We start from the raw sequence: 27,912 nt of genomic DNA, 5'->3' as shown, positions 1-27,912 counted from the left end.
GATAGAGATGCAGAGATCGAGATAGAAACACTACTTCCTGTTGACCCTACCTGGCGTCTCTGTAGCCGCTAAGGTCCATGTCCAGTTCAGGAGTGGACTCTATGATGGCCTGCACCTCCAATGACTCAGTGTTATCATCTGCTGCGTGTGGAGAGGAAAGAGAACATGTTAGATTACTGTTCTTGTGGGATGCCAAACACATTTTTGGTAGGTTTTACAATACAACTAATCCAAGTCCCCAACATAGCCAATCCCCATGTTATCCCAGTTTATGCCCTGGAGCTGCAGTACTGACCTGTGCGAGGTCCTGACCCTCCTCTCAGTTCTAAGTTCTGTCTTTCTGGACCCTCCTGATCCTCTGGTCCTGTGGTGTTCTTCCTGCCGATGTTCTCTGGCTTCCTGTTGCTTCTGTCCAGGTTCCTGTTCAGACCCTTGCCCACTTTCTCAAACTCTTCCTGGAGTGGCGTGCTCACCGATGCCATGGCAACGTCAGACTCGGAAATAGACATGGGACTGGCCGACATAGACCCGCCCCCTTGAGAAGACAGTGGAGTGACCAAATTAGAGCCACCGTTTTGCGTGGACAATGGGGTAAGCGACTTTGTGTCCCCTCCTTGAGATGACATGGGGGTACCCGATTTGGACCCTCGTTGAGAAGACATGGGCGTGCCTGATTTAGAGCCACCTTGTTGTGAGGACATTTTGGAACCTCCTTGAGCAGGAGCCCCAAATGAGGTCCCCGACTTGGAGCCCCCTTTAGGAGACATGGGCATGTTGGACTTGGAGCCCCCTATAGGAGACATGGGGGTCCCCGACTTGGAGCCCCCTTTAGGAGACATGGGCATGTTGGACTTGGAGCCCCCTATAGGAGACATGGGGGTCCCCGACTTGGAGCCCCCTTTAGGAGACATGGGCATGTTGGACTTGGAGCCTCCACGGTTCGCATTAGACATCTCATCCTACAGAAGAGAAAGAAGAGGAAGAGGAGGAATATAAATGAGATCCTGACAGATGGTCAAGGACACAAGGGCCATATTCTAACAGTCTTAGCTTCTTTCCCTCGAAAAGGAACAAGGAAGTTTGAAAAAAGGTTAACCAATCCAACACAACCATGAATACCCAGTCAAAATCATCCCTGAACACTCAAACATTCACAAGGCAATGATATAAAGTGCATAAAACAAAATCAACAAAAACACAAAGTCCCCCCCAAACTCAGTAAATACAATATCTTCCACTGAAACAAAAGGCAAAGTGAAAACCAACCGGGAAAAACCACCTCAATTCACATCAGAGTTGTTAGAGCACACAACAAATCAACAAATCAGTTTTAGTCAATTCTACAGCTAAGGCTAGTTGATTAGGTTGAAGTAGAGAGGATTCTACAGCTAAGGCTAGTTGATTAGGTTGAAGTAGAGAGGATTCTACAGCTAAGGCTAGTTGATTAGGTTGAAGTAGAGAGGATTCTACAGCTAAGGCTAGTTGATTAGGTTGAAGTAGAGAGAATTCTACAGCTAAGGCTAGTTGATTAGGTTGAAGTAGAGAGAACGCTCTATGCATTAGTAATCCTAGCAAGCCGACTAACCCTGAAAGGCTGGGTTGCATCTGAAATGGCACCCTACTCCCTATATAGTGCACTACTTTAAGTCAGAGCCCCACAGGGCCGAAAGTAATGCACTACATAGGGAATAGGGGTCATTTTAGATTCAGCCCCACAGTCACACCATTGGCGTCCAGGTGAGTAAGCAGCTTGGGTGGCATACAGCTGGCAGTGAACTGGGTTCTAATGGTGACACAAAGGCTAGATGAAGCTTTTATGGAGACTACATGGTCAACAACACAGCAACTACAGGCCTTAACAACAACAACAACGCGGTAGTTTGGACCTGGTTCTGTTCAGCCTGCTGATTGGCCCAAAGCCTCTGCCCTCTGCTCTGGGAGTCTGGCGCCCCCAACTGGTTTAGAGAAAAATTACAGTGAAGGCCAGTTTTAGAGCAGTGATCACAACTGGAAAGGGGGAGGGGGAGGGGGGGGGGGAGCAGCAGATTTATGTTGAAAAAAAGTATTGCAAATCATGAATTAAGTATAAAGACAGTTGTTCAAGTGAAAGGGCCGGTGGAGCCAGACGTGTTGGACTGAAGGTGACAAACGGGTTAGACGTTCTGATGAGCAGCCACTTCCAGAGGTCGTCTACCCAGGCTTTCTACTGCAGTCAACCATTCAAATGATTGCATTACATACTTTATATGGCTTTTTAGAATAGCCTCGGACAAGAGCATTGGCAAAACACTGGCTGACATCCACTACACCAGAGTTTCTCATGTTCTGTCCTTCACTTTTCCCTTCTACTTCTTCCTTTACCCTTGGGTGTACTCCCCCGCTTTCCCTCGCTGGCATCATCCTCTCTGCCGTTGCCATAGTATCACCTGTCACCCATTCAGAGCCTAGCTTCTCTTCTGTCCATCAGACTGATAAAGCTGACGCTTTCCATGACAAAAAACTCTAAGCTCTGCTGACACAGTGTGTGTCTGTATACAAACCTGAGATAGAGAGAGATATAATTGGCGGGGGTGAGAGAGAAAGAGAGAGAAAGTGGGAGGGGGGACTGTAACCGAAAACTATAAATCTTTGGGAAATGTCGAGTCAGAGGCTGTAACAAAGGCGTCCCTGTGAGTCTGAACTGTGGCTGTGTGTGGCTGTGTGTGTGTGTGTGTGTGTGTGTGTGTGTGTGTGTGTGTGTGTGTGTGTGTGTGTGTGTGTGTGTGTGTGTAAAAGTCAGCTTAAGAGATCCACCGTGAAAGTGAGAAAGGGATGGTTTAGTGGGATATGGGATAGAGAAAGAAAAGAGGTTTGATAGAGATGAGGATTAAGTAAAAAGATGATTTAGTAGTAGCCAGGGCTGAGCTGAAACGTAGGCAGTTGAGTTTCATCTACTGGTCTCATATCTTATGTCAAATGTTGTCTTGTAACTTCTGACATGAAGCCCCCTCTTCCTGGTATCTGAATCCTTTCTATCTGGCCACGAGGAGTAAAATATCACAACAAATGAATACTTAAATCAGCCGATCACTCATTAATATTCATGACGGAACCTTGCTCGCGGCAACCATGGTGAGGTTCTCGTGTGGCCCCAGCAGAAAGCGTCCCTTTGGTCTGCTCAGACACTCTGTCCTGTTCCCCTGTTCTCTCCTCTGTTCCCCTCTTCCCCTGCTCCCAGCCCCGAATGGTACCACTTCCATGGGCCCTCAGACAGACACACAAGCCCCCCTGCCATCCCTCAATGCCTTCTTAGGCATTCTGGGCACACTGATCCAAGTTTACCTCTCAATCGTGCTTTGGTACACACTGAATCAAACTTCCTTCTCAATAAGCCTTTCCGTCCTCTGGCAGAGTGAACGGTTGAAAGTGTCTGTTTCCACACAGACTATCTCCTCTGGGCCAAATGACCCATCTTATGTCGCCCTTCAGATTCCTGGGAAAAGCTAAGAGGCATGGGGCGTGGGGTCCAGATTCAAACCACCGAGTTCACTTTGTACTCATACAGTGAATTCCTGAAAAGTATGTCCAAAACAGTCAGCGAATGTTAGAATAACGTCTGCATCCGTTTAAAGTGACTGGCAGGTGAGGAGCATATTGATACCTTGAGGCTGGTGTTGGAGCGAGGGTGGCTCAGGTCCTTACATCTCCAGGCTTCAGACGGCGTTTCAACAGCTTCCCTCTGCGAGTCACTGGTCAAATCATATTCTGGTAATGGGAATAACCCCATTGAGATGGGACGCTCCTTCCTGGATTCAGAAAGATAAAAAGAGGGTGAGGTGAAATCCACAGAGAAAGGTGTGACAATGTTGGATAGTGTAAGAGTGTGAGGTGAAATCCACAGAGAAAGGTGTGACAGTGTTGGATAGTGTAAGAGGGTGAGGTGAAATCCACAGAGAAAGGTGTGACAATGTTGGATAGTGTAAGAGGGTGAGGTGAAATCCACAGAGAAAGGTGTGACAGTGTTGGATAGTGTAAGAGGGTGAGGTGAAATCCACAGAGAAAGGTGTGACAATGTTGGATAGTGTAAGAGTGTGAGGTGAAATCCACAGAGAAAGGTGTGACAGTGTTGGATAGTGTAAGAGGGTGAGGTGAAATCCACAGAGAAAGGTGTGACAGTGTTGGATAGTGTAAGAGGGTGAGGTGAAATCCACAGAGAAAGGTGTGACAATGTTGGATAGTGTAAGAGGGTGAGGTGAAATCCACAGAGAAAGGTGTGACAGTGTTGGATAGTGTAAGAGGGTGAGGTGAAATCCACAGAGAAAGGTGTGACAATGTTGGATAGTGTAAGAGTGTGAGGTGAAATCCACAGAGAAAGGTGTGACAGTGTTGGATAGTGTAAGAGGGTGAGGTGAAATCCACAGAGAAAGGTGTGACAGTGTTGGATAGTGTAAGAGTGTGAGGTGAAATCCACAGAGAAAGGTGTGACAGTGTTGGATAGTGTAAGAGGGTGAGGTGAAATCCACAGAGAAAGGTGTGACAGTGTTGGATAGTGTAAGAGGGTGAGGTGTGCCCTGTAATAAAGGAGTCACTGAGCTGATTTATAAGCCTTACAGAGGCTGGTCAATGTGTTGTGATTAAAAACGCAAGTCAATAGTCCTGCTGCAGGCATGAAAGCTGAACATCATGAAGAAATTTCACACCCAAAACATGGCAACGAAAAACAAGACATTAATCATTTGAGACTTTGCAAGGAGGCACTACAGCCGTTTCTATTTGGTGCTTTAGTACGAGGGGTGACATCCCTCTGATCCATTGGTCGCTCAGTAACCTCTGCGTCTCTATATCAGGCCAGTGACTGAAGAGCTGGTAGATTCCCACAGTGGTGGTTCTTCTTTTCCACACATTGCGTCATCTCTCTAGCTCCCCTCTAATGACAAAACTAATCCTTCATGCACAGCGTACACACTCACCTGCTAGCTTCCACACTTCCATGCTCTCTCTCAGCACCCACAGTTCTCTGATGACCCAATACATCACACACTTTCAAGGATTTTCAAAGTCACATGTTCCATAGGTCTCTGAAGTGAACAAATATTCCCTTGCTTTAAGCATCAAACATGATCAGCCTCTGAACATCAATAGAAGTGGAGCACAATATCAACCCACCCACATCAATGAGGATCTATCAAAAAGGTACAGTAGGCAGAAACAAAGGCTTCCATGTTGAAAAGAGCAGGCTGTATGGAATGGTAGCAGTCCATAGACAACACACACCACTATAGGCTGATTCCCAAAGAGAGAGAATCAGAGAGTTTCCCATGCCAATAAAGCCCCTTAAATTGAACTGAGAGAAAGAGAGAATAACATTTTTGTTTATTATCTACTTCACTTGCTTTGGCATGTTTCCCATGCCAATAAAGCCCTTAAATTGAAATTGAGGGACAGACAGAGAGCAAGAGAGGGATAGACAGCGAGCAAGATCGAGCGGGACAGACAGCGAGTGGGACAGAGCACGCGTGAGCGAGACAGAGAGCGAGCGAGAGCGAGCGGGACAGACAGCGAGCAGGACAGAGTGCGTGAGAGCGGGACAGAGCCTGTGAGAGCGAGCAGAGAGCTCGGGACAGAGAGCGCGAGACAGAGAGCGCGAGACAGAGAGCGCGAGACAGAGAGCGCGAGACAGAGAGCGCGAGACAGAGAGCGCGAGACAGAGAGCGCGAGACAGAGAGCGCGAGACAGAGAGCGCGAGACAGAGAGCGCGAGACAGAGAGCGCGAGACAGAGAGCGCGAGACAGAGAGCGCGAGACAGAGAGAGCGCGAGACAGAGAGAGCGCGAGACAGAGAGAGCGCGAGACAGAGAGAGCGCGAGACAGAGAGAGCGCGAGACAGAGAGAGCGCGAGACAGAGAGCGCGAGACAGAGAGCGCGAGAGCGAGGGACAGAGAGCGCGGGACAGACAGACCGAGGGACCGAGCGAGCGACAGACAGACGGACCGAGTGACCGAGCGAGGGACAGACGGACGGACCGAGGGGCCGAGCGACGGACCGAGTGACCGAGGGACCGAGCGACGGACGGAGGGACCGAGGGATCGAGCGAGCGACAGACAGACGGACAAAGGGACAGACAGACGGACCGAGAGGCAGGCAGGCAGGCAGACAGACAGACCTAGCGACAGACCGAGCGAGCGACCGAGCGACAGACAGAGACAGACCAAGCGAGCGGCAGACAGAGGGAGAGCAACAGACCGGGGGAGAGAGAGCGAAAGCACAGACTGCACAAGAGGGACAGAGAGAGAGAGAGACAGGGAGAGGCCTCAGAGGTCAAACTTAGGGCAACAATGTTCACTGTCAATGCCTGCCATTTTGACAAATTGGAGGGTAGCTGAACTAAAGTCAACTATTTTTTTCAACTCTCAAAGAAATATCCAAAATAACCAAAAATAGCATAAAGCTTTGACAGGTCCCTCTGGTATAGGATATTTTTTCCCCTCATTGGGAACAACTGCATAAATAAAGGATAAATGAAAGCAAGTAAGATGTCATGTTATCATGGATATGAGTATTGCTGTGATTTACTGGCTGAGAAGGCTCTTTCTCCTGACCTACTTTCAGCCTGCAGAACCATACTGCCTGGCTGTTTGTCTCCAACACAGCAACAGCATGGTAACCATATGTTAAAAGCCTGGCAACTGGGCTTTACCCCACGGCAAGTAAACAAGCAAGGGGAAGAGGGATGAGACGGAGTCAATCGGAGGGGTAAGCAACCATATAAAATAACAAGTGATTGAAGCAGAGATTGGAAAGTGAAGAAAGGAGGAAATGAGAGATGTAGGAAGAGAGAGAGAAAGAGAAGAGACTGGAGAAGAGAACATGGAGAAGAGAGAAAGAGAAGAGACTGGAGAAGAGGACATGTGGGAGAGAGAAAGAGAAGAGACTGGAGAAGAGGACATGGAGGAGAGAGAAAGAGAAGAGACTGGAGAAGAGAGAAAGAGAAGAGACTGGAGAAGAGGACATGGAGAAGAGAGAAAGAGAAGAGACTGGAGAAGAGGACAGGAGAAGAGGACATGTAGGAGAGAGAAAGAGAAGAGACTGGAGAAGAGGACATGGAGGAGAGAGAAAGAGAAGAGACTGGAGAAGAGGACAGGAGAAGAGGACATGTAGGAGAGAGAAAGAGAAGAGACTGGAGAAGAGGACATGTAGGAGAGAGAAAGAGAAGAGTCTGGAGAAGAGGACATGTAGGAGAGAGAAAGAGAAGAGACTGGAGAAGAGGACAGGACATGGATAAGAGAAAGAGAAGAGACTGGAGAAGAGGACATGTAGGAGAGAGAAAAAGAGACTGGAGAAGAGGACAGGACATGGAGAAGAGAAAAAGAAGAGACTGGAGAAGAGGACATGTAGGAGAGAGAAAGAGAAGAGACTGGATAAGAGAAAGAGAAGAGACTGGAGAAGAGGACATATAGGAGAGAGAAAGAGAAGAGACTGGAGAAGAGGTCATGGAGAAGAGAGAAAGGAGGTAAACAAACACACCCATCCCTTTCACAGAGAGTTACCTGCAGGAGTGGGGGTGACTTACAGTAGGCTGTGTTTCATTCTCTCTCACACACACACACACACTACCTGCTGGGTCGTGGCAGGGTGGGCAGGGCAGGGAGGCCAGTGGAGACAGAGTAGTGCACCAGCAGCAGGACAGACAGAGAGACCAGCACGGCAGAGTTAATAACAACGGCTCCCCCAACGAAGCCAAAGACAAACAGCAGCATACACCTCGGGCTCATGACCCCCCCTGAACATGGCCCAGCGCCTCTCACTGCCGGGACCAGGGGAGGGGGGCGACCGCCAGGGGGCTAAAACACACGCCTCTGGGGCTTTTACAAACTGTCCCTTGGATGACGACGCGAACTAGAGTATACTCCTTCTCCTTCTGTCGTCAAAGTACTCCTCACATACACACTCTGTTGCCGTGTGTTGAAGAGAAGAATGCTCAGGTACAGGAGATCTGGAACTCAGGCTGGAGAGTAGAGTGTGTGGCGCGGTGTGTGTTCAGACCAGCGGGCCAACGAGCGACGGCCACAGAAACAACAACAGCAGTAATCCCATGAGCAGTAGCAGCGGAGGCAGAGAGAGACAGAGCAGCAGCTGCTACTGTAGAGTGATGCCGGCTTGAGTTCAACACTGCTGTGACATCATCCAGTGAGAGAGAGAGAAAGAGGGTGGACACTGGCCTTGCAGCAGCCTTCTCCTCGCCTCACTTTTCTTGATGTATTTGTATCCTCTTTCTGGCAGACGATGCTCTTTCTTTACTAAACTGCGACACTGATGTCGCTGAGCAGTCTAGAATTGTCGCCGTCACTCTCACCCTCCCTTTCTCTCCCCTCCCCCTCGCCCTCTCTCCCCTCCCCCTATCGGATGCTGAGGCAGCATCAGAGCTGGTAACATATGCCTCCCCTCAGCTCGATGCTGATTGGCTGAGCCATGGAGAGACTGGGAGGAGGAAAACCCTGTGGGAACTGACAGCGTCTGCTGCTACTGAGAGACTGTAGAGGGCTGCTGACACACACACACACACACACACACACACACACACACACACACACACAGCTAATAATTTTACACACTTGTTAGGAAAAACACAGAAATCACTAATTAGTTCCTTGTGAACACAAACATAAATGCTGTTCAAATCTAAAAAGCTACACAAACTGCTTTGATCTGATATACTAGTCAAACTAACACCTCTCTGATCTGCTCAACATGAAGGTTTGCCCAGCAGGAGACCATGACCTCTTTTTACTGCTGTTTCACTAATCTGATCAGCTGACTAAAACACTACAGCTCTGAATCACTCATCTCCATCACACTGTGGGATTACTGCAGCTGACCACTGAATGCTGCCAAACCTCTGATTTATATACAGCTGATTCCATGGCATAATCCCACTCAATATCTATCCCAATCTCCTCTTCATCATCCTCCCCCCACTTCAACACATATCCCCTAAAAGTTCATCCCCATCTCCTACCACCGTCCCCTCTTTTTTCCATCCCTTTTGCCTCTCCTCCCATCCCCTCGTCCCTCATTTCCCTTCCTTCTGCCCAGCCCCTCATGCCTACCTCACATCGCTCATCTTCTGTCAGGTTCTGACCTAAAAGGAAATCGTGCCCATGGAGAGCAGAGAGCGCAGTAGTGGCGCCTGCAGTGATGAAGCACGTCACATCAACGTACTCTCTCACAAACACACTGAGTCAGGGTGAGGAGCCAACTAAGACAATGAATGTTAGTGTGCAATACTGTATAATAAAATACAAAACACCTACACAGTACCCAGGATGAAGTGGCCACGAGCCACTATTAATACACTATTAACACTGTTATATGAGAGTGTTTGTGTACAACTTCAGATACTGTCCACACAGTGATCTCCGTATGGGACTTAGTTGTATGAATAGTTGTATGATCTTACCGTGATCTGCTTGTGCTTGTGTCTGTAGGCGCCTCATGCACCGCCGCGTGCTGCTGGTGTTTGGTACGTTCCAAGTGCTCCATGTAGCTGTGGATCATCTGCATGGGACATACCACATAGGGAGATTAGGGGGTTAGCGTGGACAGGGAGTGGCCCTATTCAAATAATTATTTGAACATGGCCATGATGCCTGCTGTTTCTTAGATGAGTTTTTTTGTGTTGATGTACAGCTGGAACAGACAGCCTCCCGGCCTGTGGGGTATTTAGCTGTCACTGTGCGTTTGTGTGAGCTTCTAAAATCAAGTTTCCGTCCATATTTAAAATGTCATGGTCTCTACGCAAGCTTGTTTGTTTTGGCGTCTGGGCCAATGTGTTAGTAATAGATTGGAGAACAGACTTTAGGCAGACTGAGTTGAGGCAGCTTGACAACATACTTATTACTGGGAAAATTGCTCCAATCTCCTTAAACTGACCCAATTCTAACTCCCTCTTTCTCCTTCCCGCTCTCCAGCATCCTCCATCCCTCACCATCCTCATCCCTCCCTCCCCCTCCCTCCGTCCTCTGTTGTAGTGTGAATTCCCTGAATGCTGGAAATAGCATCTTGTCTTGGTTCACTGTCGGTTAAACATCAATGGGATCCACTAGTCTGCCGACCTATGTCTAAAACATATTATACATACATTCTAGCCATTTAGCAGAGCCAACTCTCTTAACCGCTAGGCTACCTGCTGCATAGGCAACCTGCCATCCAGGTGCGTATGTGTGTGTGTGTGTGTGTGTGTCTTCAAATCCCTGTTCACCCACGAATGCGTGGCAGAAATTAACATTAAATTCTCTGTCAACAGCTGTGGTGGACATTGATGCAGTTAGCATACCAATTGCACTCTCCCTCAAAACATCTGTGGCGTTGTGTTGTGTGACAACACAGCACATTTTAGTGGCCTTTTATTGTCCCCAGCACAAGTTACACCTGTGTAATGATCATGCATTTTAATCAGCTTCTTGATATGCCACACCTGTCAGGTGGATGGATTATCTTTACAAAGGAGAAATGATCACTAACAGAATTGTAAACAAATTTGTGCCCAGAATTTGATAGAAATAAGCATTTAGTCCGTATGGAACATTTCTGGGATTTTTTGTTTCAGCTCATGAAACCAACACTTTACATGTTGCGTTTATATTTTTGTTCAGTGTAGTTTGCCCAGTAGACCTACAAAGGAACAGTCCCAACACGCACTTAAATACACAAAACACTATCTTCCCCTCCCCCCTACCTCTGTGTGTCTCTGGTGGAGGGCATTGTACTCTTTCTTCAGCTCGGCTTCTCGTTCCTCCAATCTGCCAACTGAAAGAGAAAACGGTTAGATGATCTCAGTCAAACAGAACTACATGGTTAATGAGGGAAAAGAACCCTAACAACTGTTATAGGGTCATTCCAAGGGTTGCAAAGCAAACGGTAATTTGGGTAATAAACAGAAAATCTATGGCAATTTAGGTCATTTATACTTTGAATAACTTTTTTAAAATTATTATTTTCTTTTTTTATCTCCATGTCCACGAATTTCTAGTAGATAGACTATATGGTTCAAGAAAAAATGCCTAATTAATGAAAGAAAGCATCTAAAACCAACAATGGCATTATTTTCACCTCAACTCATCCAACTATTGAATTTTGTTTCCACAACTGCCACCTGTTTGATGCCAAAACATCGACAACAAATACATAGACAGTCAAATAAACTGTAATTTTGGTGGGGGAAATTTGATATTTCATGCTGAAAACCCTCATTAAAACACCAATTGGTATTCACTAGGTTTATGGTTTATATTTAGGATAATGTTTTACAGCTTTGTCATTCAAATGTTTTTATTTTGAAATAATCTTATTTAATGATTTCAGATATTTTAAATGTGGTAAGGCCACAAAGGGCCAGAGAACTGCAGACACCTGTGATAACCTGAAGTACCCAAAAAAATATCCATTAAAAACCAATCTGTCAGTTTAAGAGAGATGTTTTTATTTTATTTTTTCAAATTGAATGCATCTCAATCCACCGCATCTGCCTATGCAACACTTCCGCATCTGCGGTGAAAGGTGACAGAGCTAGAGCGGTGTTTGTCAGACCATGAGACATCCCGAAAATCTGTCTTCTCACAAAATCATCTTTTGCGTCTGAACGGTTTGGCCTACAAAACTATGATGACCGCTCTGGAAAGATGAGACTCACGAACACGCTGGTGTTCTCCGACTCCCACATGCTTATTGGGATTCGTCTGAAGTCGGTACAGCAGATCTGCCAACTTCTGTCTGTAGCCTTCTGTGTAAAGGTGAGACTCTCACGAACATGTCGGTTGCTGTGCTCTCTAGGAATGCTCACAGGCCTTACAAGACTCGTCTGAAGGTCCCCAGTCAATCTGTTTTATGGAAGTATGTATATGAAGACTGTTTAGTGACAAAAATAAGGTGTTTAATACAAGTTTTAAAAAATGAGTATCTCAAATATAGGATAGAAACTTCAGAACAAACAGACTGTTGTTCCATATAGTGACTCTGTTATTCAATGTGTTTGTATGGGCTAATAGCAGTAAGGCCAAATATATACACTGCTCAAAAAAATAAAGGGAACACTTAAACAACACAATGTAACTCCAAGTCAATCACACTTCTGTGAAATCAAACTGTCCACTTAGGAAGCAACACTGATTGACAATACATTTCACATGCTGTTGTGCAAATGGAATAGACAAAAGGTGGAAATTATAGGCAATTAGCAAGACACCACCAAAAAAGGAGTGATTCTGCAGGTGGTGACCACAGACCACTTCTCAGTTCCTATGCTTCCTGGCTGATGTTTTGGTCACTTTTGAATGCTGGTGGTGCTCTCACTCTAGTGGTAGCATGAGACGGAGTCTACAACCCACACAAGTGGCTCAGGTAGTGCAGTTGATCCAGGATGGCACATCAATGCGAGCTGTGGCAAAAAGGTTTGCTGTGTCTGTCAGCGTAGTGTCCAGAGCATGGAGGCGCTACCAGGAGACAGGCCAGTACATCAGGAGACGTGGAGGAGGCCGTAGGAGGGCAACAACCCAGCAGCAGGACCGCTACCTCCGCCTTTGTGCAAGGAGGTGCACTGCCAGAGCCCTGCAAAATGACCTCAGGCAGGCCACAAATGTGCATGTGTCTGCTCAAACGGTCAGAAACAGACTCCATGAGGGTGGTATGAGGGCCCGACGTCCACAGGTGGGGGTTGTGCTTACAGCCCAACACCGTTCAGGACGTTTGGCATTTGCCAGAGAACACCAAGATTGTCAAATTCGCCATTTTTAACAGTTCTTGCTTTGAATATTGAGGTTACAAAGGGTCTCTCTATAACTGTGATTGGCTGTTATAGATCCCCCTCTGCTCTTGGTGATGCATTGTCTTCTCTGATGCACCTTACTGCTAAACTTCTTCACAGTGAAATTATCTTGATTGGTGATCTCAACTGGTGTTGGTTAAAGCCGGTGTCTGATGATTTAAAAATGTTTTGTAATTCTATGAATCTTACCCTGTTGATTAACTAACCCACTCGCCCAAATCTCAAATGTCCAGAGGAATCTACTAAATAAATCATTACAAAAAAACAACAACCATAGAATATTTAAGAGACCATTGTGCTGTTGTTGCTGTTAGAAATACTAAGACAAACCCACGCTTTACTCGTAAGAGAAATTTGAAGAGTTTTGATGAGCAGGCTCTCTTTCATGATTTGTTTTATTTTGACTGGAGCAAGATTGATCTTATTCCTGATGTGGAAACTGCCTGGAAATTCTTTCATTATGTTTTTTCCCAAATAGTAAAAAAACATGCCCCATTCCACAGGTTCAGAGTTAAAGGGAGGGATAATCCATGGTTTTCTGAGCTGTCTTGTTTTATTCACAACCGTAATCTATCCTGGGCTAAGGCAAAGAAATCATGTTATGATGTTGATTGGCTTATTTTTAGGCAGTTACGAAACAAGTGTTCTTTTCTTCTCAGGAAGGCCAAGTCTGAATATTTTATTTCTATTATGACTGATAACCTGTATGACCCTAGAAAGTTTTAGAAGGATATTAAGTCTATGTCTGGTAACAGTAATGTTAATGAATTACCATCATCTGTATTGAAGGACTTTGTTGCTGTATATGACAAAACTGAAATGTTGAATTGTTTCAATGAGCACTTTGTATCATCTGGTAGGCTGTTTGATTCAGTGTCCTCTGTCTCTGTACAACCCTGTGTGGATGAAGCAGTGAGAGCTGTTCAAACATTTAGCTTTTTGCCATTCTCAGTGAAGGAGATACATAAAGCCCTGAAATCCTTAGATCAGAGAAAGCCTACAGGTCCTGATTTTCTTGATGCCTGCTTTTTAAATCTGGCAGCTGATTTCATAGCTGAACCACTTACATATCTGTTCAATCTAACTCTGGAATGTAATGAAATTCCAAAGATCTAGAAATCACCATTTGTCTACCACTTTTAAAAAGGTGGAGATCAAACTCTTAAATAATTATAGGTCCATCTAGAAGCTGTCACCCCTGGTGAAAATACTTGAAACCCTTATGAGTGAACAGCTAAAAAAAAAGGTTTTATATACTAACTCTATTTTATCAATGTACGAATTGAGCTTCAGGAAGAAGCATACCACAATTACAGCAGCCATGAAGGTTTTAAATGATATCACTGAAGCCCTTGACAAAAAACAGCACTGTGTCTCACTTTTTATTGATCTCGCTAAGGCTTTTGATACAGTTGATCATGCTATTCTGGAGGCAGAGATTGTTGAGTGTAGGTCCTTCGGAGCATGCAGTTGCATGGTTTGCTAACTATCTGTCTGATAGAACTCAGAACACTCAATTTGATGGGCTCATGTCTGTTAAATTGTCTGTCTGTAATGGTATACCCCAGGGCTCTGTACTTGGTCTCCTCTTATTCACTCTTTATATAAAAAATGTAGACAAAAATGTGCAAAATGCGCAACTTCACTTTTATGCTGATGATAATGTTATTTATTGTTGTACCTCATCTCTCACAAAAGATTTCCAGAACTTGCTAACTGCTTTTTATACTGTTCAACATACCTTGTCAATTGAAGCTTATCCTCAAAACTGACAAAACTAAACTAATGGTGTTTTTTCTAAAGCAAGAAATAGACCTCTGAACCTTTCACCTATTACTACCTGTCAGGGTAATGAGATTGAGATTGTAACCTCATAAAAATCTTGGAATTTTAATTGATGATGGCCTCTTTTAAAATGGCATATTCAACAACTTACAAAAAAATTGAAGCTGAAGTTATTTTAGGAATAAGGCCTGTTTTTCTTATGAAGCCAGAAGTGGGCTAGTATCAGCTACATTCATGCCTTTACTAGACTATGGGGATATTTTATATATGAATGCTTCAGCTCAGTGTTTGAGATCAATTGACACCCTTTACCATTGCGTATTGAGATGTATTTTAAAATGCAAAACCCTTATGCACCACTGCACTTTATATACTAGGGTTGATTGGTCTTCTCTAGTCACTCGTAGGCTCAGTCACTGGTACACTTTTATTTACAAAGCCATTTTGGGTTTACTACCATTTTATTTGGGCATTTTTATTGTTCAGAAATGTGGTGGGTACTCTCTTCGTTCGCTGGACTTTATCCTGCTAACTGTTCCAAATGTCCACACTGAATTTGGTAAAAGGGCTTTTATGTACTCTGCGCCATCGTCTTGGAACGCCTTACAAAATACTTTTAAACTGGAAGAACTTGTCCCGATTGGTGTTTTTAAATCACTGATGAAGGATTTTGAGGCTGATTCCCTGACCCGTCAATGTTTTTAATTTGCTGTTTTATGATTTTGTTATACTCTTGTGAATTCTATGGTTTTTACTAGATTACTTATAGTTTTTCATGTCTGTCTGAAATTGTGTAACGACTTGGTGCTGCCCATCTTGACCAGGACGCTCTTAAAAAAGAGATTTTAAATCTCAATGAGCCCTTCCTGGCTAAATAAAGGTTCAATTTAAAAAAATCTCTAGTCATGGTATTTCTATCCACAACATTCAAGGTTTTCCAACTGAACATGGCCGAGGCTTCAGATGAGAAACCAAGTAAGGTTTTAAACTGCTGTCAGTTGTAGTAGCAACGCATGACCACCAGGTGTCATTAGCACACTAGTAAAATACACTGGCTGGCTCAAACGCTCAAATATTTTGGGTTAAGGGTCACTGAGTAACCATTATCCTATGGAAAACATTAGGAATTCTAAGCCATTTCGTCCAGTCATCACACACACACACTCAGAAGCCATGTTTAAACTTTAAGACTAAAAAGCACACGCAGGAACCCAAACACACTAGAAACAGACTTAGAATCCACTCTATTTGAGTAAAGGATAGGTCTTGAGCCATGTTACTTATTCCACTTTGTTGGCAACTTGGCTGGCATGGACTGTTTATAGTGAAAACACCCTGACAACGTTCTGTGTGTACGCGCAGATGATTGCCCAGCCTAACAATATCCTCTCACAAAGGCAGTGTGTGTGAGACTGAGACACTAACCCAAGCAGGCCTACCATCTGGTCATTGACAATGACCCTCCCAACACAGCATCAGGAGTTAATGTCACTAACTGCCAACACAGTTATCTAATATAATCTGCTACCTCCACACATCTCTATGGTAGCCTGGCTAACAACACCAGACTGTTGTCATTGGATTTTTGGAGTTGGCTTTTAGTAGAATGAGACATACGACAGGGATTTGATTCAGAACAACAGAAGAGAGACTTGTTAGGTCAGGCTTTTAACTCAGACCGTCGTAGGTGGTTAGGAGAATGCCTAGGAATTAGCTCAGCTGGCTATGTGATTTGTAAGTTATTTGTTACCATGACTAATGACTATCAGTAGACAATGAGGAACCAACTAGAGAATGTACAGACAGAAATAACCCTTTAGGAAACCACCTGATGTGTGTGTGGGGCTTTTATTACTATCCTCGTTGGTACTATGCTAGAAAATTCTCCCTCGTGGGGACACTTCCCAGGACCTCATGAGGACAAAGGTTATTTTTAGCTTAGGGAAAATAGTGTTTTAAATGGAAATTAATTTTAGGTCCCCAAAAGGATAGTAAAACATATATGTATTGGGAAGTGGAAGTACTGTATGTTTACGGCTTGCGGTCTATTATATGTCCAGTTCATCATCTACAGTCTACACACACATGCTGAGCAATCTGGACTATGAGCTAGCCTAGATTTCACATCTAAATGACTCAAGAGTATTACTGCTCTGCCTCTCCCTATCTAGTTTAAGGAGAGAGAAGACAGAGTGAAAACTGTTCAAGTAGGAAAGAACTGAAAGTGAAAAAAAAAAGAAAGATGTAGTGACAGTGGAAGAGAGAGAAACTGAATAGGAAAGAACAAGAACTGTGGACTTGGCTGTGAGCACTAGTGAATATCAAGTCAGGTGATGCGTGCGTGTACTCAGTCAGGGTCAGCTGGCAGACACCCATAAAGTAGCTACTTAACCCAATCAGAGTCCTGATGGTTCACACCAACTCAGCAGATCAGAATAAACTGAGTTGAGATGTGATGCAAGGATTGAAAAACAAAATTAAAATCACCAATCAAGACTCGCTTAGACTGCACTTACACAGACACCTCCAAACTGTCACCTCTTGAGTTTATTCCTTATGTAATGACCTTCCCACGGTTCATGAGGGTGTGTTTGGCAGCATCGTGTGGGTTGTTTGTTTCTATGGCCTGCAGATACAGTATAACCCAGTAAACATATTGGTCTTCCAGCCCCAAGTGATGTGCACATTCCTGAGCCCTTCACTTGTAATGTCTTTCTCAGTATTCCTTCCATTAGGGTTCACCCCTCCAGTCCTAGAAGCCATAATGATTGACTCACTCTGGTCCGAGTAGTTCCTGGTCTTGAGCTCCATTTGACGTGTTTGTGACTCCAGCATGACCAGTCGACTCTGAAGGTCCTTCTTCTCTGTCTCCTGACTGTCCTCAAACACCATGTACCTCTACAGAGACAGAAACAGAAAGATATTAAAGCACAGAATAACACAACGGCATGTGTCTGTGTGCGTTAAAGGCCCAGTGCTGTCAAAAACGTGATTGTCCTGTGTTTCATGTATAGGTAACTGCCAAAATAAATGGAAACACTTGAGTAAATAAGGGATACAAAGTATATTGAAAGCAGGTGCTTCCACACAGGTGTGGTTCCTGAGCTAATTAAGCAAATCACATCCCATCATGCATAGGGTCATGTATAAAAAATACTGGGCAGCTCATTATTGACTACCATGGCCCCATAAGATGACAATACCCCACCATCCACAGGGTACAAGTGGTCACTGAAGTGTTTGATGAGAATGAAAACAATATAAACTATATGGCATGGCCGTCTCAGTCACCAGACCTCAACCCAATACAACACTTATGGGAGATTCTGGAACGGCTCCTGAGACAGCATTTTCCAACACCATCAACAAAACCAGATAGTGAGACTAAGCGCAAACCAGATGGGATGGCGTATCGCTGTAGAATGCGGTGGTAGCCATGCTGGTTAAGTGTGCCTTGAATTCTAAATAAATCACTGACAGTGTCACCAGCAAAGCACCCCTACACCATCACACCTCCTCCTCCATGCTTCACGGTGGGAATCACACATGCAGAGATCATCCATTCACTTACTCCGTGTCTCACAAAGACAAAGTGGTTGGAACCAAAAATCTCAACTTTGGACCTCATCAGAGCAAAAGACAGATTTCCACCGGTCTAATGTCCATTGCTCGTGTTTCTTGGCCCAAGCAAGTCTCTTCTTATTGGTGTTCTTTAGTAGTGGTTTCTTTGCAACAACTCAACCGCGAAGGCCTGATTCACGCAGTCTTCTCTGAACAGTTGATGTTGAGATGTGTCTGTTACTTGAACTCTGTGAGGTGCAATCTGAGTTGCAGTTCATTGCCGATTTCTGAGGCTGGTAAGTAATGAAATTATCCTCTGCAAAAGTGGTAAGTCTGGGTCTTTCTGTCCTGTGGCGGTCCTCATGAGAGACAGCTTCATCATATCGCATGATGGTTTTAGCGACTGCACTTGAAGAAAATGTCAAAGTTCTTGAAATTTTCCGTATTGACTGACCTTCATGTCTTAAAGTTGATGGACTGTAGTTTCTCTCGGTTTACACCTTTCCATCAGGTTTGGGAATAGTGGGACCACCATCTGTTTTTCAACAGGACAATGACCCAAAACACACCTCTAGGCTGTGTAAGGGCTATTTGACCAAGGAGAGTGATGGAATGCTGCATCAGATGACCTGGCCTCCACAATCACCCAACCTCAACCCAATTGAGATGGTTTGTGATGAGTTGGACCGCAGAGTGAAGGAAAAGCAGCCAACAAGTGCTCAGCATATGTGGGAACTCCTTCAAGACTGTTGCAAAAGTTCCTCATGAAGCTGGTTTAGAGAATGCCAAGTGTGTGCAAAGCTGTCAAGGCAAAAAGGTGGCTAATTTGAAGAATCAAAAATATTCAATATTGGTTAGTACATGATTCCATATGTTAATTCATAGTGTATGTCTTAAATATTATTCTACAATGTAGAAAATAGTAAAAATAAAGAAAGACCCTGGAATGAGTAGGTGTCCAAACTTTGGACTGGGACTAATATACATACACACACACACACACAGTTGAAGATGGAAGTTTCCATACATTTAGGTTGGAGTTATTAAAACTCGTTTTTCAACCACTTCACAAATTTCTTGTTAACAAACTATAGTTTTGGCAAGTCGGTTAGGACATCTACTTTGTGCATGACTGTCACGTTCTGACCATAGTTCTTGTGTGTTTTACTTGTTTTAGTGTTGGTCAGGAAGTGAGCTGGGTGGGCATTCTATGTTGTGTGTCTAGTTTGTCCATTTCTATGTATGCCTGATATGGTTCTCAATCAGAGGCAGGTGTTTGTAATTGTCTCTGATTGGGAACCATATTTAGGTGGCTTGTTTTGTGTTGGGGTTTGTGGGTGGTTGTTTTCTGTCTTTGTGTTCTGCACCAGATAGGACTGTCTCGGTTTTCACGTTTGTTATTTTGTATATTGTATAGTGTTCACGTTATCGTCTCTTTGTTATTAAACATGTTGAACACTAGCCGCGCTGCGTTTTGGTCCTCTCCTTCATCTCAGGAAGAAAACCGTTACAATGACACAAGTAATTTTTCCAACAATTGTTTACAGACATGTTATTTCACTGTATCACAATTCCAGTGGGTCAGAAGTTTACATACACTAAGTTGACTGTGCTTTTAAACAGCTTGGAAAATTCCAGAAAATGATGTCATGGCTTTAGAAGCTTCTGATAGGCTAATTGACATAATTTTGAGTCAGTTGGAGGTGTACCTGTGGATGTATTTCAAGGCCTACCTTCAAACTCAGTGCCTCTTTGCTTGACATCCATTGGAAAATCAAAAGACATCAGCCAAGACCTCAGAAAAAAAAAATAGTAGACCTACACAAGTCTGTTTCATCCTTGGGAGCAATTTCCAAATGCCTGAAGGTACCACGTTCATTTGTACAAACAATAGCACGCAAGTATAAACACCATGGGACCACCCAGCCATCATACCGCTCAGGAAGGAAACGCGTTCTGTCTCCTAGAGATGAATGTAATTTGGTGCAAAAAGAGCAAATCAATCCCAGAACACCAGCAAAGGACCTGGTGAAGATGCTGGAGGAAACAGGTACAAAAGTATCTATATCCACAGCAAAAACGAGTCCTATATCGACGTAACCTGAAAGGCCGTTCAGCAAGGAAGAAGCCACTGTCCAAAACCGCCATAAAAAAGCCAGACTACGGTTTGCAACTGCACATGGGGACAAAGATCGCACTTTTTGGAGAAATGTCCTCTGGTGTGATCAAACAAAAATAGAACTCTTTGGCCATAATGACCATTGTTATGTTTTGAGGAAAAAGGGGGAGGCTTGCAAGCCGAAGAACACCATCCCAACCATTAAGCACGGGGCTGGCAGCATCATGTTGTGGGGGTGCTTTGCTACAGGAGGGACTGGTGCTCTTCACAAAATAGATGGCATCATGAGGTAGGAAAATGATGTGGATATATTGAAGCACCATCTCAAGACATCAGTCAGGAAGTTAAAGCTTGGTCGCAAATGGGTCTTCCAAATGGACAATGACCCCAAGCATACTTCCAAAGTTGTGGCCAAATGGCTTAAGGAAAACGAAGTCAAGGTATTGGAGTGGCCATCACAAAGCCCTGACCTCAGTCCTATAGAAAATGTGTGGGCAGAACTGAAAAAGCGTGTGCGAGCAAGGAGGCCTACAAACCTGACTGGGTTACACCAGCTCTGTCAGGAGGAATGGGCCAAAATTCAACCAACTTATTGTGGGAAGCTTGAGGAAGGCTACCCAAAACATTTGACCCAAGTTAAACAATTTAAAGGCAATGCTACCAAATACTAATTGAGTGTATGTAAACTTCTGACCCACTGGGAATGTGATGAAATAAATAAATGCTGAAATAAATTATTATTCTGACATTTCACATCCTTAAAATAAAGTGGTGATCCTAACTGACCTAAGACATGGAATTTTTACTAGGATTAAATGTCAGGAATTGTGAAAAACTGAGTTTAAATGTATTTGACTAAGGTGTATGTAAACTCCCGAATTCAGCTGTATACACACACACAACCTTTCAAAAGTTTGGGGTCACTTAGAAATGTCCTTGTTTTTGAATGCACATTTTTTGCCAATTAAAATAACAAATTGATCAGAAATACAGTGTAGGCGTTGTTAATGTTGTAAATGACTATTGTAGTTGGAAATGACAGATGTTTAATGGAATATCTACACAGGCCCATTATCAGCAACCATCACTCCTGTGTTCCAATGGCACGTTATGTTAGCTAATCAAAGTTAATCATTTAAAAAGGCTAATTGATCATTAGAAAACCCTTTTGCAATTATGTTAGCACAGCTGAAAACTGTTGTCCTGATTAAGGAAGCAATAAAACTGGCCTTCTTTAGACTGGTTGAGTATCTGGAGCATCCGCATTTGTGGGTTCGATTACAGGCTCAAAATGGCCAGAAACAAAGACCTTTCTTCTGAAACTCGTCAGTCTATTCTTATTCTGAGAAAAGAAGGCTATTCCATGTGAGAAAATGCCAAGAAACTGAAGATCTCGTGCAACGCTGTGTACTACTCCCTTCACAGAACAGCGCAAACTGGCTTAACCATAATAGAAAGAGGAGTGGGAGGCCCCGGTGCACAACTGACCTCTGTACGCCTATGTAGATATTCCATAAAAAATCTGCCATTTCCTTGATGTTGTTTTAACAGACATTTTTTTTTCTCTTTTCTTTCAAAAACAAGGACATTTCTAAGTAACCCAAAACTTTTGAACAGTAGTGTATGTATATCTATATACATACATACATACATACATACATATACATACTTTATGTTGCTGTTGCCTTTATTTAGGCAGTTACTTGTATATTTCCACACTATGAGGTTGGAATAATACTGTGAAATTGTAAAATTATGATAATGTCCTTTTCGTGAAAGAGCTGTTTGAAAATACCGCCTGAAATTTCAGCCTGTTTTGGTAGGATGGCGTTTTGGCCTGCCTGGTGACATCACCAGGTGGTAAATTAGTTAATAGACCAATAAGAAAGCATTCCAAACATCTCTCCCAATACCAGCTAGTTTTCACCTCACCACTGAGACAGTCCTAGCAAAATTATCGCTTGATTTTTGACCATTTTAATTGAAAATGGTCACAGTAAGGTACTTGTTACCCAGAAATTATTTGATATCGAGATTAAAAGACCTGCATTGGACCTTTAAGTACATGTAAGAAAAGGTCATTGACCACTAGCCAACAGACAGGAGGGTGAGCTGTTTGCATCATGTTCATGTGAGATTCCTCCTGTCACCACTTCCTGCGATCCTTAGTGTCACTCACTACTACACAGTTAAAGAACGAGAGAAGAGACTAATTGGGAGAGACTCTAGGGATAGCTCTAAGGTCTCGCTAACTCATAAATATGGACTGAGATCAATGGGACAAAACCCACCCGTCTGCCTGTGTGGCTTTCTGCTGCTCCATTGAGTGTGTGTGTATCAGGTCTGAGATCATCATGACGAGTCAGTCGGTCTTCAGTTCCATTCACTGGGTGTCAGACAACAGGTGCAGAGCGCTAACCCCTTGGTGCACATGTGCACACACCCACACCTTTTGAGTGTGTTTATGCGTTATACCGACATATCAGTGTCAGGCAGTGAGTCTTATTCTTGTTGTCCGTTAGATCTCTGTAACTTCTTTCAGATCAAAACTCACAACAATTTTCCATGGGAATGAGAGAGAAACACACACACAGACAGAACTGCATATCACCTAGCTTATTAGCAACATACAGTAAGAACTGAACCAGCAGCTTTGGCTGATTCCAGCCTGTGACTGTTAATAGAGACCTGTTAGAGCAGTGTTGCAGGCTTTCGTCCTAGCCCGGCACTAACACACATGACACTAGACTGAGTTGAATCTTGTGTTATAACACTAGGCTGGAACTAAAGTTTGCGCTCATTAGTCCGACACACGTAAAACAGTCTTGAGTCTTGTGATCATGGAGCTCAGCCAGCCCATTGGCTGGGATGAACAGTCATCTGCTGGTGTAGACCATCACCCGAGACCCTTGCTCCGCCGGAGGCCTACTGGAACTAATAGGCTCTTCTTTACATGAACGCCACTTTGTGTCAAAGAGCAGATGTAAGCTAGGCCAAATGCGCTCGGAGAATGTCTGTGACCTGCTTAATTGCCTACACTGATATAAAGCAAATCGTTTTGGCTGTAGGCGTAGTCAAGGCCTTGTTCAAATGGTTATGAAAGCATAAGCCTAGCGAGCGAGAGAGAGAAAGGGATAAAACAACTATGTGGGAATGTGGGAAGGTATGAGAAAGGGTCTGAAAGGCAGTAAAGGCACAGACTTCACAGTAAATCTAATAAGAGCATTAGGCTACATGAAGCCTGGACTGAACAAGGGGCTGGGAGAGGGACTTAAAATCTGTCAACAGCACTAAACACAAGGCTGCAAGTCACACAGAAATATACTATCATAAAAGCATAATGCCCAACAACCCTCCCTAGAACCTAACCGCCTTCTCCTATTGACTTACACACACACACACACACACACACACTTTCTCCGTGCTGCTGATCATATGACCCATAGTTGGGTGTTCATATGATAACGAGTAGAACTCTTTCTCTGCTGTGCTATCTGCCTCTTTCTCTTCCCTCTCTCCTCTCCTCCTGAACACGCATAATGCTCCCTTTGTCCCTTCACACACACACAGTGCCCCAGTGTATGAACATTCTATTGACAGGGAGTTTTATTAAGTGCACTGCGTCTTCTTTGGGTCTCGCCTGGGCATAACTGGGCCGCTGGGATAGCAAGATGGTTCTGACAAAAAGGGTAGGAGATTGATTGGCCAAGATCAGATATCACATACTGAAAGTCACTAAAAAAGGGCCATGCATCTGTGGTTAGCAAGATCGTAAGGTTGTCAGTCAGGGTTAGATTTCAAATCAAATGATACAGTAGGGGGAAAAAGTATTTAGTCAGCCACCAATTGTGCAAGTTCTCCCACTTAAAAAGATGAGGCCTGTAATTTTCATCGTAGGTACACTTCAACTATGACAGACAAAATGAGAAAAAAAAATCCAGAAAATCACATTGTAGGATTTTTAATGAATTTATTTGCAAATTATGGTGGAAAATAAGTATTTGGTCACCTACAAACAAGCAAGATTTCTGGCTCTCACAGACCTGTAACTTCTTCTTTAAGAGGCTCCTCTGTCCTCCACTCGTTACCTGTATTAATGGCACCTGTTTGAACTTGTTATCAGTATAAAAGACACCTGTCCACAACCTCAAACAGTCACACTCCAAACTCCACTATGGCCAAGACCAAAGAGCTGTCAAAGGACACCAGAAACAAAACTGTAGACCTGCACCAGGCTGGGAAGATTGAATCTGCAATAGGTAAGCAGCTTGGTTTGAAGAAATCAACTGTGGGAGCAATTATTAGGAAATGGAAGACATACAAGACCACTGATAATCTCCCTCGATCTGGGGCTCCACGCAAGATCTCACCCCGTGGTGTCAAAATGATCACAAGAACGGTGAGCAAGAATCCCAGAACCACACGGGGGGACCTAGTAAATGACCTGCAGAGAGCTGGGACCAAAGTAACAAAGCCTACCATCAGTAACACACTACGCCGCCAGGGACTCAAATCCTGCAGTGCCAGACGTGTCCCCCTGCTTAAGCCAGTACTTGTCCAGGCCCGTCTTAAGTTTGCTAGAGAGCATTTGGATGATCCAGAAGAAGATTGGGAGAATGTCATATGGTCAGATGAAACCAAAATATAACTTTTTGGTAAACTCAACTCGTCATGTTTGGAGGACAAAGAATGCTGAGTTGCATCCAAAGAACACCATACCTACTGTGAAGCATGGGGGTGGAAACATCATGCTTTGGGGCTGTTTTTCTGCAAAGGGACCAGGACGACTGATCCGTGTAAAGGACAGAATGAATGGGGCCATGTATCGTGAGATTTTGAGTGAAAACCTCCTTCCATCAGCAAGGGCATTGAAGATGAAACGTGGCTGGGTCTTACAGGCCTCTCATCTCTCATCTTTTTAAGTGGGAGAACTTGCACAATTGGTGGCTGACTAAATACTTTTTTGCCCCACTATTTGTCACGGGCCGAATACAACAGGTGTAGACTTTACCATGAAAAGCTTACTTACAAGGCCTTAACCAACAATGCAGTTCAATAAATAAATAAACTAAAGTTTTCAAAAATGTAATCAATCAAAAAGTAACAATACATTTACGAGGCTATATACAGGGGGTACCGGTACCAAGTGAATGTGCTGGGGTACAGGTTAATCAAGGTAATTGGTAAAGTGACTATGCATAGATAATAAACAGCAAGTAGCAGCAGTGTAAAAACAAAGGGGGGGGGTATTCAATCAGAGAAAGGCAGAAAAGTGTGTGTATGTGTGTCTTCAAATCCCAAATCCCTGTTCACTCACGACTGCATGGCTGTGCACGACTCCAGCACCGTCATTATGTTTGCAGATGACACAAATGTGGTAGGCCTGATCACAGACGACGATGAGATAGCCTATAGGGAGGAGGTCAGAGACCTGGGAGTGTAGTGCCAGGACAACAACCTCTCCCTCAACGTCCACAAGACAAAGGAGCTGATCCTGGACTACAGGAAATAAAGGGCCGAGCACACCCCCATCCTCATCAATGGGGCTGTAGTGGAGCGGGTCGAGAGCTTCAAGTTCCTCAGTATCCACATCACTAAGGAATTATCATAGTCCCCCCACACACACACACACACACACACACACACACAGAGTCGTGAAGAGGGTACGACAATGCCTCTTCTCCCTCAGGAGGCTGAAAAGATTTTCCAATGGCCCGCAGATCCTCAAAAAGTTCTACAGCTGCACCATTGAGAGCATGTTGACTGCCTGCATCACCACTTGGTATGGCAAATGCTTGGCAGCCAACTGCAAGGCGCTGCAGACATTAATACGTGCAGCCCACTACGTCACTGGGGCTGATCTCTGTGCCATCCAGGACCTCTGTGCCAGGTGGTGTCAGAGGAAGGCCCTAAAAATTGTCAAAGACTTGAGCCACCCAAATCAGACTGTTCGCGCTGCTACTGCAGGGCAAGCGGTACCGGTGCAACAAGCCTGAAGTCTGGAACCAACAGAACCCTGAACAGCTTCTACCCCCAAGCCATAAGACTGCTAAATAGTTAGTTAAACAGTTAACTACCAGCTACCCGAACTATGTGCATTGACCCATTTTGCACTAACCGTTTTAACTCATCACATACGCTGCAGTTACTGTTTATTAGGGATGCACAATATATCGGAAGATATTAGCTAAAAATGCCAACATCGGCTCTATGTATAGTTTAAACACCGATGTGCAAAACCGAAGTCAAAGCTGACGTGCATACCTGTATAACGTAGGTAGATGATGCAATGACGCCACGAAAAATACAGAGCTACACGTGCAACACAGCATTCCTAACCTAGCCCACAATGTCTTCTGTGTGGATCTATTTTGACGTTTCAAAGGAAGATAACAAAAAGGCCATATGCAATGTTTGTGCTGCTATTATTTCCAGAGGGGAGAAAGTGAAATCTTTCAATACCACAAACCTAATTACTCATTTGAAACTTCATCACCCCAGACGTTCAGCGACTAAAACTAAGCTCACACTTCCAACAACTAAACAAGTTCAAGTCGAGCAGTCATTTGAAAGAGTAAGACCATTTCAGCGAGACAACTCAAAAGGCAAAATGCATTAACGCCAAGGTAATGGAATTCATTGCCCTTGACAATCAACCGTTCTCTGTCGTGGATGATATTGGCTTTTGCCGACTGGTCGAGCACCTCGAGCCCCGGCACACACTACCAAGTAGGTGCTATTTTTCAGATGTTGCCCTACCGGAGTTACACACAATTATTGAAACGCACATCCATGAGCTACTTGCTATGGCGTCACAGCTATTAGCTTCACGACTGACATTTGGACCAGCGATGTCAACCCCAAGAGCATGCTGAGTCTGACAACACAGTGGGTCGACGAAGATTTCGTACTGAGGAAAGATGTATTGCACGCTCAAGAATGTGCTGGTTGTCATACCGCCTGCTGCCACTTCAATGGCTTTTGAGAACATGTTTGAAACTTGGAAAATCCCCAAGAACAAAGTACACACTGTGCTAAGTGATAATCCACAGAACATGACAAAGGCTTTGGAAGAATGCGGAGTCGCCAGTTTGCCATGCATGGCACACACGCTGCAACTGGCTGTGAACGAAGGTGTTTTGACCCAACGCAGCACATCTGACACAGTGGCAACAGGTAGGAAGATAGTGGGTCATTTGAAACACTCACAGCTAGCATACAGCCACTTTCAAGCAATACAGGGGCAGCTTGGAGTGAAAACAAAAAGGCTTAAGCTAGACGTTTCCACCAGATGGAATAGTACTTTTTACATGACGGAGAGCCTGCTGGAACAAAAACGAATGCTTGGCGTGTACGCAACCGACTATGAGTTACCTGCAACAATCACTACAAATCAGTGGACTCTCATTGAAAACATGAACACATATTCGTAGCTCCGTTTGAACAAGTGACTGGAGAAATAAGCTCATCAACTGTGCCTGCAGAAGATGTGATACCCTGTCATGGCATTGAAACGCCTGCTCAACAAAACTGCCCACAGAACGTGGGGTTAAAACTTACAAAAAAGTACTCTACTAGAGGCTGTGAACAAGTAATCCGGTGGCATTCTCTCTGAGCCTCTTTACGGTGTCGCCACCATGCTCGATGTT

The 27,912-nt window shown here is 44.2% G+C and overlaps 1 protein-coding gene across 5 annotated transcripts in view; it reads right to left on the bottom strand.

The window, feature by feature from the left end:
- LOC129828998 (C-Jun-amino-terminal kinase-interacting protein 4-like) overlaps positions 1–27,912 on the bottom strand; it is a 53,402-nt gene that overhangs the window by 16,826 nt on the left and 8,664 nt on the right. Inside the window, exons 2-8 of one of the 5 annotated variants that reach the window (XM_055890379.1) lie at positions 17,361–17,481; positions 10,714–10,784; positions 9,436–9,533; positions 3,641–3,785; positions 1,887–1,955; positions 296–959; positions 51–141 (exon numbers count right to left, since the gene is read on the bottom strand). In XM_055890379.1, coding sequence (XP_055746354.1) covers positions 51–141; positions 296–959; positions 1,887–1,955; positions 3,641–3,785; positions 9,436–9,533; positions 10,714–10,784; positions 17,361–17,481 — 1,259 coding nt within the window. Of the gene's footprint in view, positions 1–50; positions 142–295; positions 960–1,886; positions 1,956–3,640; positions 3,786–7,592; positions 8,350–9,435; positions 9,534–10,713; positions 10,785–17,360; positions 17,482–27,912 lie in introns of those variants that run through there. The other 4 variants (XM_055890380.1, XM_055890381.1, XM_055890382.1 and 1 more) reach the window with 4 other exon arrangements.

This window comes from Salvelinus fontinalis, chromosome 30, assembly GCF_029448725.1.
Source record: "Salvelinus fontinalis isolate EN_2023a chromosome 30, ASM2944872v1, whole genome shotgun sequence".
Classification (NCBI taxonomy): domain Eukaryota; kingdom Metazoa; phylum Chordata; class Actinopteri; order Salmoniformes; family Salmonidae; genus Salvelinus; species Salvelinus fontinalis.
Note: the sequence above shows the minus strand (reverse complement) of the source record. Positions and strands in the feature narration are given on the sequence as shown.